The sequence below is a fragment of the Cebidichthys violaceus genome, unplaced genomic scaffold (assembly GCF_023349555.1).
Source record: "Cebidichthys violaceus isolate CVI_PGR_0920_01 unplaced genomic scaffold, fCebVio1.0.p SCAF_3, whole genome shotgun sequence".
NCBI classification, from domain to species: Eukaryota; Metazoa; Chordata; class Actinopteri; order Perciformes; family Stichaeidae; genus Cebidichthys; species Cebidichthys violaceus.
In genome coordinates, this window is record NW_027176483.1 from 1,752,435 (window position 1) to 1,764,482 (window position 12,048).

The 12,048-nt window shown below is 41.7% G+C and overlaps 1 protein-coding gene across 5 annotated transcripts; it reads right to left on the reverse strand.

Annotated features, from left to right (window-relative positions):
• Positions 1-5,911: 5,911 nt before the first annotated feature.
• On the reverse strand, positions 5,912-11,856 carry LOC137881224 (E3 ubiquitin-protein ligase TRIM21-like). 5 transcript variants are annotated; one of them, XM_068723048.1, is made up of 4 exons: positions 11,772-11,856; positions 8,591-9,960; positions 8,203-8,294; positions 5,912-7,783 (listed from the first exon to the last, which is right to left on the reverse strand). In XM_068723048.1, exon 4 carries the CDS (start codon positions 7,772-7,774, stop codon positions 6,143-6,145), a length of 1,632 nt encoding a protein of 543 aa, XP_068579149.1. In that variant the 5' UTR covers positions 7,775-7,783; positions 8,203-8,294; positions 8,591-9,960; positions 11,772-11,856; the 3' UTR covers positions 5,912-6,142. The 5 variants fall into 5 exon arrangements, 4 of the variants coding, with proteins under 4 accessions (XP_068579149.1, XP_068579148.1, XP_068579147.1 ...); XM_068723047.1 differs by lacking the exon at positions 8,203-8,294 and having other exon boundaries at positions 8,591-9,758; XM_068723046.1 differs by lacking the exon at positions 8,203-8,294.
• Positions 11,857-12,048: the final 192 nt, after the last annotated feature.

A 12,048-nucleotide genomic window follows, 5' to 3' on the forward strand; every position in this document is an offset into this window, starting at 1 on the left:
CAAACTGAACGTTCACTGACAGGCGGCGAAGGTTCGGCCTCCTCCGGGCATCAACCTGCTCCACAGAGTGACAGTGAACGCCTCTCTCCGGTGGGCAGACTGAGTTCTGGCCTCTGGTGACGTAATGTGAAACGTTTTGGAGGCGGAGCGTCGATATATATTTTCAATGTGATGCTACTTTGGGGATGACCACTGGTGCGTTCATGCACCATCAAACATAGTCAGTGATGTGGATACGAAGACGGAAGAGGGTTCGTTTTCACGTTTGTTCATCTGTAGTTAGGTTGTTTTTAAAGGTGCAATGTGTGAGATTTGGCGACATCTGGTGGTGAGGATGCAGATTGCAGCCAACTGAAACTTCTCCCGTGTAGAGAACTAGAGTCATTGTTTGGTTCGTCCATTCTATGCTACGGTAGAAACATGGCGGCCGGCTCCCTGAAAAGAAAAACATACTTAATATATAAAATGTCTGCCAATAGATCCCTCCTTAAATACTACACATTGTACCTTTTTAAATGTACCTGTAACCTTTCAACCTAAACAGGAAATGTATCTGAAGTTTTTCTTTCTTTGGTTTCAGTTTTCAAAAACAAACTGAACTACAGGCGTGAAAGCAAAAACCAAACCTCAACGCGTCGTCTCGTGTACACGAGTCGTCTTTTGTAGTTTCTTTCTGCTTCGTCACAAGTAAAAGATCTTTGATGTGAGCGTTTTTGGTCTCGTTGAGTCTCTCCTCTCCCAGCTCGACCCGATCTCGTGTACATGTGTACTATGCTGATGACAGACTGTAAAACGACGCGTCCTGCGGTTAGCTTTGTTGTTTGTTCGTACTGATGACGTTGAACTGCCTTCACTTTTTATTTCTTCATCTGACGTCGGGGTTTTTATCAAAGCGTGCCTACTCGTCGTCCCGCCGAAGGGATCCCGCTGTACAGAACATCCCAGAACCCCCTGCAGCACCCGGTAGAGGTGTGTGTGTGTGTGTGTGTGTGTGTGTGAGAGAGATGGATGACATGTCTTGTGTGTGTGTGTGTTGCCCACAGATTCTGGACTGCGAGTGCGATCTCCGTTCCCTCGCCATTGTCGTCCCGATGGATAGCGACTAGAACATTTCTTGATTTTTAAGTTTGTGATGATTAAGATCTTTTTTTTTTTGTAAACGATGCTTTGTGTCTGATTTCATTGAACTCCTGATCATCTGATTAATTGTCCCCCCCCCCCCCCCCCCCCCGTCCACTTTTCTTTCTTCCTTGTTTTAGGGGGTTTCTTTTTGTTGTTCTGTACAGATGAAAATTGGACAGTTTGTTAATAATAATAAAGTCTGCAAGGTTTCTATTCTATAGTCCGGTGTGTTCATTTCAAAACAGTCTTCAGGAGATTTCTTCTTGTTAGACCCTAAGCGCTTTCAGTAGGATATAACTCTAATGTATGAATAGTTATGTAGATTGTCTGTACTTTACTATTGCCTATTTTAAGTTTTTGACTAACACCACCAACTTTTCACTTGGGGAACTTACCTTAACGACTGGTAGAGTCAGTCGTCACTTGTGTATCACACGTTTTAGGGACAGGGGGAAGAGGGTTAAGTTAAACTAGTCTAAAAAAAAAAAGAGCTGAACATTCCGTGCAATACACACCCATTATAAAATCTGAAACGGACCCAAAATTAAACGTTGACTTCATGAAAACTGTGCTAGCTATCAAAATGCCCATTTGGCTCGATAAAGTTCAGCGTTTTGTCAATGTTTTAAACTTAAAATAATTTTTCTACGTTAAAGTATGGCTGGTCAATATGGACCCAAAGTTAAGTGTTTTTTAGCTCTCTTCATGCCAAAACCCCATTCAAGTCAATGGGGAAATTTTGCTCGAATTTTCGAGAAAACCGCTGGGCGAATCTCTGAGAAAAGCCATGGCACTCGATACGCGATCAGGCCGCATGTTTTGATGTATTTTTTGCGCAAGTGTTGGCAATGCTGTGTGAGGAGAAGCGCGCCAAACTTTCTGAATAAACATTATTATTAAGCCCGCAGGATTATATACAGTGTGCTTTGGCACAGCTTTGTGCTACAAAGCCACACTGAATAAGGTTTCCTTTCATAATTTATAATCCGCAACATACTTAAAAGTAACCAGAGCAAAGTAACGCAATGCAATGCATCCAGTCATAGAGACCTTACGGGAAGGGTGCCCTTCCATCAGGGACTGCCTCTGATCACCCACTTTCTCCCTCCCCCTCCGAGAGGAGTAGTCTTTACCTCCCTCACCAGCACCTACTTCCACCCCCCAGACTCCTTCCAGACAAACAAAAACAAAATAACTTAATCAGACACATTGTCACTTTATTTATCCTCTTTTTATATAAAAACAAAAAGAGAGAAAAGCAAATTATGTTTGTCTTATTCATAAACTGCTCTTCAGTCATTTGTTCAAGTATGCATCACTTCTTACAATCACAAAATAACATTTTGGAACATTTAAGTAATGTTCTAATGATTCATATTTCTCTGTACAGTTTTTAATGATTTAACAGACTTGATGGCAGATAATGCATTGATTAGAAAACATGAGACTATAAGAGAACGCTGGAGGCGAAACTCCAGCAGAACAACGTGAGGGAAGTGTGGACTGGGATGAAGCAGATAACTGAGGGAGGGAGACAACCAGGGGGCTCCCTGGAGAGGGCAAACGAGCTAAACTGTTTGTTCAATAGATTTAGCTCACAGCCCTCATTTGTCTCCTTCATACACCGCACCTCCCGAACATCCTCTGCAATTTGCATACCAGCCTCATGTGGGAGTGGACGACGCCATCATCTACCTGCTGCAACGAGCTCAGTCGCACCTGGATGGAACCGGTGGCTCTGTGAGAATCACTTTCTTTGATTTCTCCAGTGCATTCAACACCATCCAACCAGTGCTACTGAGTGAGAAGCTGCAGGTGGTGGGGGTTAACGTGTCCACCGTCTCCTGGATAACTGACTACCTCACAGGCAGACCACAGTTTATCCGTCTGGGCCGTGTGCTGTCTGATACGGTGGTCAGTGATGCTGGAGCTCCACAGGGAACTGTTCTGTCTCCCTTCCTGTTCACCTTGTACACCACTGACTTCCAGTACAACTCGGGGTCATGCCGTTTTCTGATGACTCTGCAGTGGTCGGGTGTATAAGGGTGCGTGTGAATGGGTGAATGTTGACATGTAGTGTACAGCACTTTTAATGGTCTGAAGCTCGACATAAATGCAAAGTCCATTTACCATTAAAGTAACGTTTCTCTACACAACCCTCACGACCACGATGGACGTCAGTTAAACATTGAACCTGAGTGGAACTTCTGTCTGAGTAGAGATCAGATTATGAGATAATACTGGATGTCTAACTTATAAAACGTCTATTTTATTCGTTTACAGGCAATAAAACAAGTTGTCACAAGACGTTAGATGCTGTACTCTGTGTTTGGAGAGTTCAAAGGTCATCTAGCTTTAACCGTCACCTGATGTTACTTTTTATTCTTTGTCATCGTTGGCTTTAGCTGCTGCCTTATGTCTGTATGTGGTGTAACAAACTGAACGTTCACTGACAGGAAAGAAAGTCGTCAGAAATAGTCTGTGAATGAAGTGAAGCTGAAACTAGCTGTGACTGCATTCTGACAAACCTGAAGAGTTCAGTCACTGTGGTGATATTTATACCTCTGTGTTGTAGTTCAGACAAAACCTACATTTTGGATTTTTACTAAAAATGACACATTTCCATGACATCATATGATCTATATAATAAAACAAGTGTTAAAATGTCAGATTTTAGTTTTAACTGCATTTTGACAAACATTGAACCAGTACATTTCGTCTGTAGAACAGTGTACTCACCAGAGTTTGTGTTGTTGAGAAGAAGCTGCTGGATTCAGTTGAATGTTTCTTTAGAGAGAAACAGAGAGACTTGTCTTGACTGCAGCTCTGCTGTCGCTCAGACTAACTTTACTTTGATTGGAGGAAATGTGACGTTGAAGCTCCTCCTTCAGAGTAGCTCCTCCTCTCAGTGAAGCTCTGTGAGTGAGGTTTTATTGCCTCTTTGACAAATACCCTGATATTCAAACAACACGAGTTTGACTTTTTCCTTCTTATTTCTTTTTCTTCTCGTTTGTGTGTTTTAAACGTTAAATCTGAAATTCTGTAGTTTTTTTTACACATTTTAAAGGTTTGTGTGTATTATTTTTAAACATCCTATTACTGCTGTCTTGGCTCAATGAACCCTTGATGAGATTTAACTGGTTAAATAAAGGTTTAATGAAATGTGGGAAGGCAGGTAACAGGCAGCCTACCATTAGGACCAGGCAACAGGGGGCGGGGTCTATAAAAGGGGGCGGGGCGTTCACCTGAGCCTTTTCTCCTGAACTCAGACACACCTGAGAGAGCAGCTGAGGCCAGCCTTTGTTTGGGGACTGATATTTGGTCGGCTCTCTTTCTTTTCTTTTATAAATATGTTTAAAAGCGTGATTTGAAGAGAGAAGTTGTAGAAACGTGACGTTTTCTTTTTAGGTGCTAGCTTTAAATCAAAGGTGTGTGAGATCCTGGTTCAACATGCGTTATCTGATAGAGTCATTGTTTGGTGAGGGACTAAAACTTGGAGTGATTGCTTCGACACATCAGCCAAGAAGAAAGGTATGCTTCAGCAGAACAGATGTTTTTACATGTTTAGTCCCCGTAACACAATATTAACATGGTTCTTATGAATGTAGATTCCAGTCACCGGCATGTCTTCAACCTGGGGAGGGGACGGTGTCCAGTCTAGAAAGGTAGAGTATTTACTTTTACATTGCATGTTTTATCAAATGTTTGTGTAAAGGTTTCCTTCTGTATAATGTATTGTTTCTGTTTAGTTTGAAACAAAGACACTAGAGGAGCCGACCACAGTTGTTTCCATACTTGTTAGATTTAGGGAGCCTTTAACAAATCAATGGAATGGGGCATTCTCTGTTCATCTTCTTATAGGGCTTTGTGCTGTGCTGTGCTGTGCTCTCTACAGAGACAACTTACACACCACACAGAGGCACATAGCATAAGCCTACGGGACATGATAGTACACACAAAGCCTACGGGACATGATAGTACACACAAAGCCTACGGGACATGATAGTACACACAAAGCCTACGGGACATGATAGTACAAACAAAGCCTACGGGACATGATAGTACACGCATAAGCCTACGGGACATGATAGTACACGCATAAACCTACGGGACATGATAGTACACGCATAAACCTACGGGACATGATAGTACACGCAAAGCCTACGGGACATGAATCAATGCCTACGGGACATGATAGTACACTCATAAGCCTACGGGACATGATGGTACACGCATAAGCCTACGGGACATGATGGTACACGCATAAACCTACTGGACATGATGGTACACGCATAAGCCTACGGGACATGATAGTACACGTAAAGCCTACGGGACATGATAGTACACTCATAAGCCTACGGGACATGATGGTACACGCATAAGCCTACGGGACATGATGGTACACGCATAAACCTACGGGACATAATAGTACACGCATAAACCTACGGGACATGATAGTACACGCACAAACCTACGGGACATGATAGTACACGCATAAACCTATGGGACATAATAGTACACGCATAAACCTACGGGACATGATAGTACACGCAAAGCCTACGGGACATGATAGTACACGCTAAGCCTACGGGACATGATCGTACACACATAAACCTACGGGACATGATAGTACACGCATAACCCTACGGGACATGATAGTACACGCAAAGCCTACGGGACATGATAGTACACGCATAAACCTACGGGACATGATAGTACACGCATAACCCTACGGGACATGATACTACACGCAAAAACAAACAAAAACAAAATAACTTAATCAGACACATTGTGACTTTATTTATCCTTTTTTATTCATAAAGAAAAAGAAAGAAAAGGAAATTACTTTTGTCTTATTCATGAACTGCTCTTCAGTAGTTTGTTCCAGTATGCAACACTTCTTATGAACAATGATCAGAAACAAATTATATTTCGGACAAAAACTATGTACACTCTACAAATCAACAATAGACATATATAATTATTACATCAAACGATGTAAAAAAATCAAGTGTTTGTTCTACTCAGTGTGATTGACAGGAGAGATGATCAGAGGAGCAGAATTTTTACCCTTATGACCAAAGAATGGGTAGAGTTTCTCAGTGAAGCTGCAGCCAGTAAAGGAGTAGATAAGAGCTGCAGCATCAACGTCATAAAAGGAGACCAGACCCTCCTCATAATCCACAAACACCCCCACCTTCTGAGGCTGAGACTTCAGAGAGAGAAGGACTCTAGGGTCAGCACAAGCTTTGTACTCATTCTCATTCCTCAACAATATTAACCAGTAACCAATCTGAGGGATTGCTGTGATGCCTCCCTTCCTGTTGATCGACTCTCTGGCCACTCCTAAATCCCACGTATTCTCCCCTTTAACCTGAACCTCGTAGTAAAATCTTCCTGAAGAGAAACTCTGCTTTGCTAAAACACAGGGACAAGTATCAAATCTCTCTGGATTGTTTGGGAGATTCTTCTTCACATCACCAGTTTTAACTTGTTTTCCATCATCAGACAGGATGAGATAAGGATGTGCTGTATCAGGATCAAGTGTCACATCCACTGCAGACTGCTGGACCCTCTTCAGCTCGACCTCAAACAGCTTCTTCATCTGTTCACTGAGCGTCTCCTCCAGCTGATTCAAAGCTCTCACCACAGTCCCCTCATATGAAGGTGGACTGACACTGACTCCTGTCCAGTTCTTGGTGGGTGGAGCAGTGTTCAGGGTCCTGAAGCTTTGGAGGAGGTGGAGGTGGTCTTCAGAGCGTGAGAGCTGAACCACCTCAGTGCTTCTCTTCTTCAGCTCAGAGATTTCCTGTTCCAGCTCTTTGATGAAGCCTTCAGCCTGTTTCTCTGTCTTTCTCTGCTTCTCTTTGATCGTGTCGATGAGCTCGGTCTGGCTTCTCTCAACAGACTCCTTCAGAGCGGTGAAGACCTGAACACCATCTGCTATCTCTCTGTCTGCATCTTCCTCACTGAGCTCCACTGAGTGTTTGATCTCCTGAATCTTCAGTCGTCTCTTCTGGATCATCTGCTGAACTTCAGCCTCAGTCTTCCCCAGCTCAGCCTTCTTTCCTTCATATTCTTTTTTCAGAGGAACAACATCATGGTTCTTGTGGTCCAGAACAGTGCAGAGCATGCAGACACACATCTGGTCGGTCTTACAGAACAGCTCAAGCAGTTTATCGTGCTCTGTACACATCCTGCCTTCCAGGTTCTCCACAGGGTCGATCAGCTGATGTCTTTTCAGGACTGACGTTGTCAGATGAGGCTCCAGGTGAGTCTCACAGTAGGAGACCAGACACACCAGGCAGGACTTCAGGGCCTTCAGTTTGGTTCCAGTGCAGACGTCACAGGGAACTTCTCCTGGTTTGGCAGCTTGTTGCTCTGAGCTGCTGCTGCTGGCTTTATGTGGAGCTGACTGTCTGAACTGAGCAGCCATCTCAGAGATGAAGGTATTGACCCGCAGCTCAGGTCTGGTGTTAAAAACCTCTTTACAGTTTGGACACTGAGACTGGACATTAATGTTCCAGTGTTCAGTGATACAGGTTTTACAGAAGTTGTGTCCACATGGTATGAGGACTGGATCAGTGAACACATCCAGACAGATGGAGCACAGAAACTGATCTTCAGTCAGCAGACAGCTGGAAGCAGACATATCTACACTCTGAGGACAACAAGAGTGGAAAACAAAACTGTTATTACATCTTTAGCAGCAGCAACAGAGTGTGTCAGGTAAAACTAAAACTTGAGCGATTTCAAACGTCTTTGCTCCAGAGATCAATTTATGGAAAGATTAAATAAAATAAAAAAACAAATATTATAAATAATGAACATTATACATTATAAAGTCATATTTCTGCCACTTTAACGTGAATAAACTGCCAATGGACACAAACACTGAATTATTTGTATGTAATGATTCATTATATCATCAATTTATTAATTGAAATAAAGGCTTCTTAAAGTATTATTGCATTGCACGTGTTCATCTCTCTGTCTGCATGAAAACAAGTAGACCAATGAGATTATTAATACACATAAACTGACTGAACAATGGACATGAATTATACTTTGTGCACGGACCGAGTAGAGCTGAAGTGTTTGAGTTGATGGCGGTTGTTGAAACACAGTAAATATGATCAGATGAACTTCCTCACAAAGACAGACAGCAGGAACTACAGAGACAGTGAAGTTTAGAGGAAAGGCTTTACAGGTCAAGGATATTTACCAAAGTATAGAACAGTTATGGAAGTTATAAAACATCAATGTTGTTCCTCTATGATCAATAAATAAATCCACACATTAAATCAGATGCTGTTCTCTGTGTTTGGACAATCCAAAGGGAGCAACAGCTAGGCTAATTAGCTTTTAGCAGGCCTAGTTTATCTGACTTTTGTTTCTTGGCTACAGTTTTGGTTTCTCTCTTGAACTACATTTTGACTACATTTGGTCTGTAGAACAGTGAACTCACCAGAGTTTGTGTTGTTGAGAAGAAGCTGCTGGATTCAGTTGAATGTTTCTTTAGAGAGAAACAGAGAGGCTTGTCTTGACTGCAGCTTTGCTGTCGCTCAGACTAACTTTCACTTTCACTTCAGGAAAAGTGACTCAGCAGATCTCCTCTTTCAGAGTAGCTCCTCCTCTCAGTGAAGCTCTGTGAAGGAGCTTTTATTGCCTCTTTGACAAATACCCTGACATTCAAACAACACAAGTTTGACTTTTTCCTTCTTATTAGGGCCCGAGGACCGACGTAGTCGGAGCGGAGGACCTATTGTTGTTCTATTGTTTATTATTATTTTACCACTTTCATCACAAAAAGGAGGTGCTTGGGATACTGGGATTTTTAAAAAATTTGACATGCAAGCCAGTCGTGGCTAAAATTCCAGTCTGATTTGGGTGTCCAGCTGCGGTATGCAATATTGGCTCGATAGCGCCCCCTATTGAGTAGCCCCAACATTGTGTTTCACTTAGCTGTATGAAATTTGGTAGGTATGTGGAACGTGATGGGATGTACAAAAAATCCTCTTGGAGCTTTTCATTAAACCAAACAGGAAGTCGGCCATTTTGAATTTTCTGACGTTTTTGGACCATTTCAAGGCGTCCTACTTTAACGAACTCCTCCCAGAGATTTGGCCCGATTGACTTCAGATTCAGTCAGTATGCTCTTGAGACTTTGGCAGTGAAAAGATACTCAAAGATCAAAAAGTTATCAAACTATGTATCCGTGGCGTGGTGGCAAAAGAACACCATTCGCCATGAAAAAGGAAGTTGTTGTAATTCGGCCATACATTGTTTAATCTGATCCAAATCTCTCATATGTCATAACATCCTGACCCTGAACACATCAATATGACAATTTAGAATCAAAGTAATAGCGCCACCTAGTGTCAACTGGAAGTTGTAAGTTTTGTACTTTGACATCCTGCTCCTCACAGATTAATCATATCCTTCTCAAATATTGTCAGAAAAGTCTTAAGACCTTGATAATGCTTCATTGTGAAGATTGTAAGAATTTGTTGAAGGTTGGTGGCTCGGCGAACTTTGATCCTTCGCCATGAACGAATAAACTGATGTTACTCGACTCCACATCATCAGATCTTTTCCAGATTTCACGTTTGGTGAAACTCCAGTCCTGAAGACATCTGCAGGACAATTTTGAATCAGTCATAGCGCCACCTACTGGTAACAGTAAGTTAAAGTCTTTATACTTTGGCTTGTTTCTCTTAGTCGGTAAATCAGATCAACATCAAATTAATTCCACACAAATGTAAGAAGTTCATAATGCCAGTTCATGAAGGTTTTGATGTTTCGTCGAACGCCGTTGCCGTGGCGACGCAGTCTTTGCTGTGAAAAACGAAGGTAATTTTGAGAGGCTAAAAATGCTCGAAACATAAGCAAACTTGGCACATAGATTACAAGCCCAAAATTTTGTTATATACTATGATTTTATTCATTCAGAGTGGCAAATCAGCTCGATAGTGCCCCCTACAAAAGTTTTACGAAGCAGCCCTCGCAGTACGTTTCACATAGATTTACAAAATTTGGTAGGCTCATAAATCACATTTGGACTTGATACAAGTCTCTTGGGGCCATGCCCTAAACCCAACCGGAAGTCAGCCATTTTGAATTTTGTATGAATTTCTAGTGTCGTTTTTGTCATTTGCAGGTGCTCTACTTTAATGAACTCCTCCAAGGGAACTAATGAAATCAACTTCAAATTTGGTCAGAACAATCTAAAGACCTTTGTGATTAAAAGTTACTCAAAGCTTGTTGTTTCGTGAAAAGCTGTTGCTTGATTACTGTCATGATTTTCGGACTTCTGCATGCCAATATTAACTCAGTCATTGCGCCACCTACTGGCAACCACGGACGTAAGCAGGATTCTATAGTTACAGCGGCCCAAACACTGAACTTATTAAAAGGGTTTGTGGTCACACCATGAGAAAAAGACTTCTCTGATGTAAATATGTGCAAACTAAGGTGCTTGGAGAGCGAAAGTTAGACAACAGTGGTTCTCAAACCATGTCAGTGGGCATTAGTATAAATGCTCTGAACAGAGCTTCTACATGAGAATCAGGTTAAATGTTATAATGAATGCTTCACACTACAATCTAAAGTTACAGAAGAGCTTAAAATGAAAACAGTGTCAAATTAAAGTGTTCAAGTAAAAACAAATGACACTGCTGTTCTGTTAACTTTCATGTAAGTCCAAATACAATCAGCAGGACACTGCAGGGAGTTGAACCCCATCCCAGTACACTGACAGTTTGTTATGTTTCAAACATTGAAGCGCATTCACGCACGTTCATTTTCTTAATGATCTTAACAGGCTTACATCTATGATTGTATCGGAGGTACACTTAAAAACATTTGAGGCTTAAGACCTGGCAACATGATCTTACTATGCTGCTGGTCGATGCAGGAAACACCGTTTAATTTGTGCACACAGTGTATGATGGTCACAGAAATGCATGGCCGCGTCACCCAGAGTCCTGGCAGTACCCTCGATATAGGTGAAGTTACGAGGGCCAGATTAATGCTGCTTGCAGCTTTAATCATTACTGTACTGCCTTTCAAAGGCTGACAGCAGTAATATGGAAACAATTAAGTTGAGAAAGAAAAGGTTTGAAGTTCAAGACTTCTTATCAAAGTGTGTAACAGATATCTAAGTTATAAAACGTCTGTTTTATTCCTTTACAGGCAATAAAATAAGTTGTCACATGACGTTAGACGCTGTACTCTGTGTTTGGAGAGTTCAAAGGTCATCTAGCTTTAACCGTCACCTGATGTTACTTTTTATTCTTTGTCATCGTTGGCTTTAGCTGCTGCCTTATATCTGTATGTGGTGTAACAAACTGAACGTTCACTGACAGGAAAGAAAGTCGTCAGAAATAGTCTGTGAATGAAGTGAAGCTGAAACTAGCTGTGACTGCATTCTGACAAACCTGAAGAGTTCAGTCACTGTGGTGATATTTATACCTCTGTGTTGTAGTTCAGACAAAACCTACATTTTGGATTTTTACTAAAAATGACACATTTCTATGACATCATATGATCTATATAATAAAACAAGTGTTAAAATGTCAGATTTTAGTTTAACTGCATTTTGACAAACATTGAATCAGTACATTTGGTCTGTAGAACAGTGAACTCACCAGAGTTTGTGTTGTTGAGAAGAAGCTGCTGGATTCAGTTGAATGTTTCTTTACAGAGAAACAGAGAGACTTGTCTCGACTGCAGCTCTGCTGTCACTCAGACTAACTTTACTTTGATTGGAGGAAATGTGACGTTGAAGCTCCTCCTTCAGTGTTGCTCCTCCTCTCAGTGAAGCTCTGTGAGTGAGGTTTTATTGCCTCATTGTGAAATGTTATTAGGAGGAGAAAAGTAAGTTTATAACTGAGAAGAACAATCCTTCTGATTGGACCACAGCAG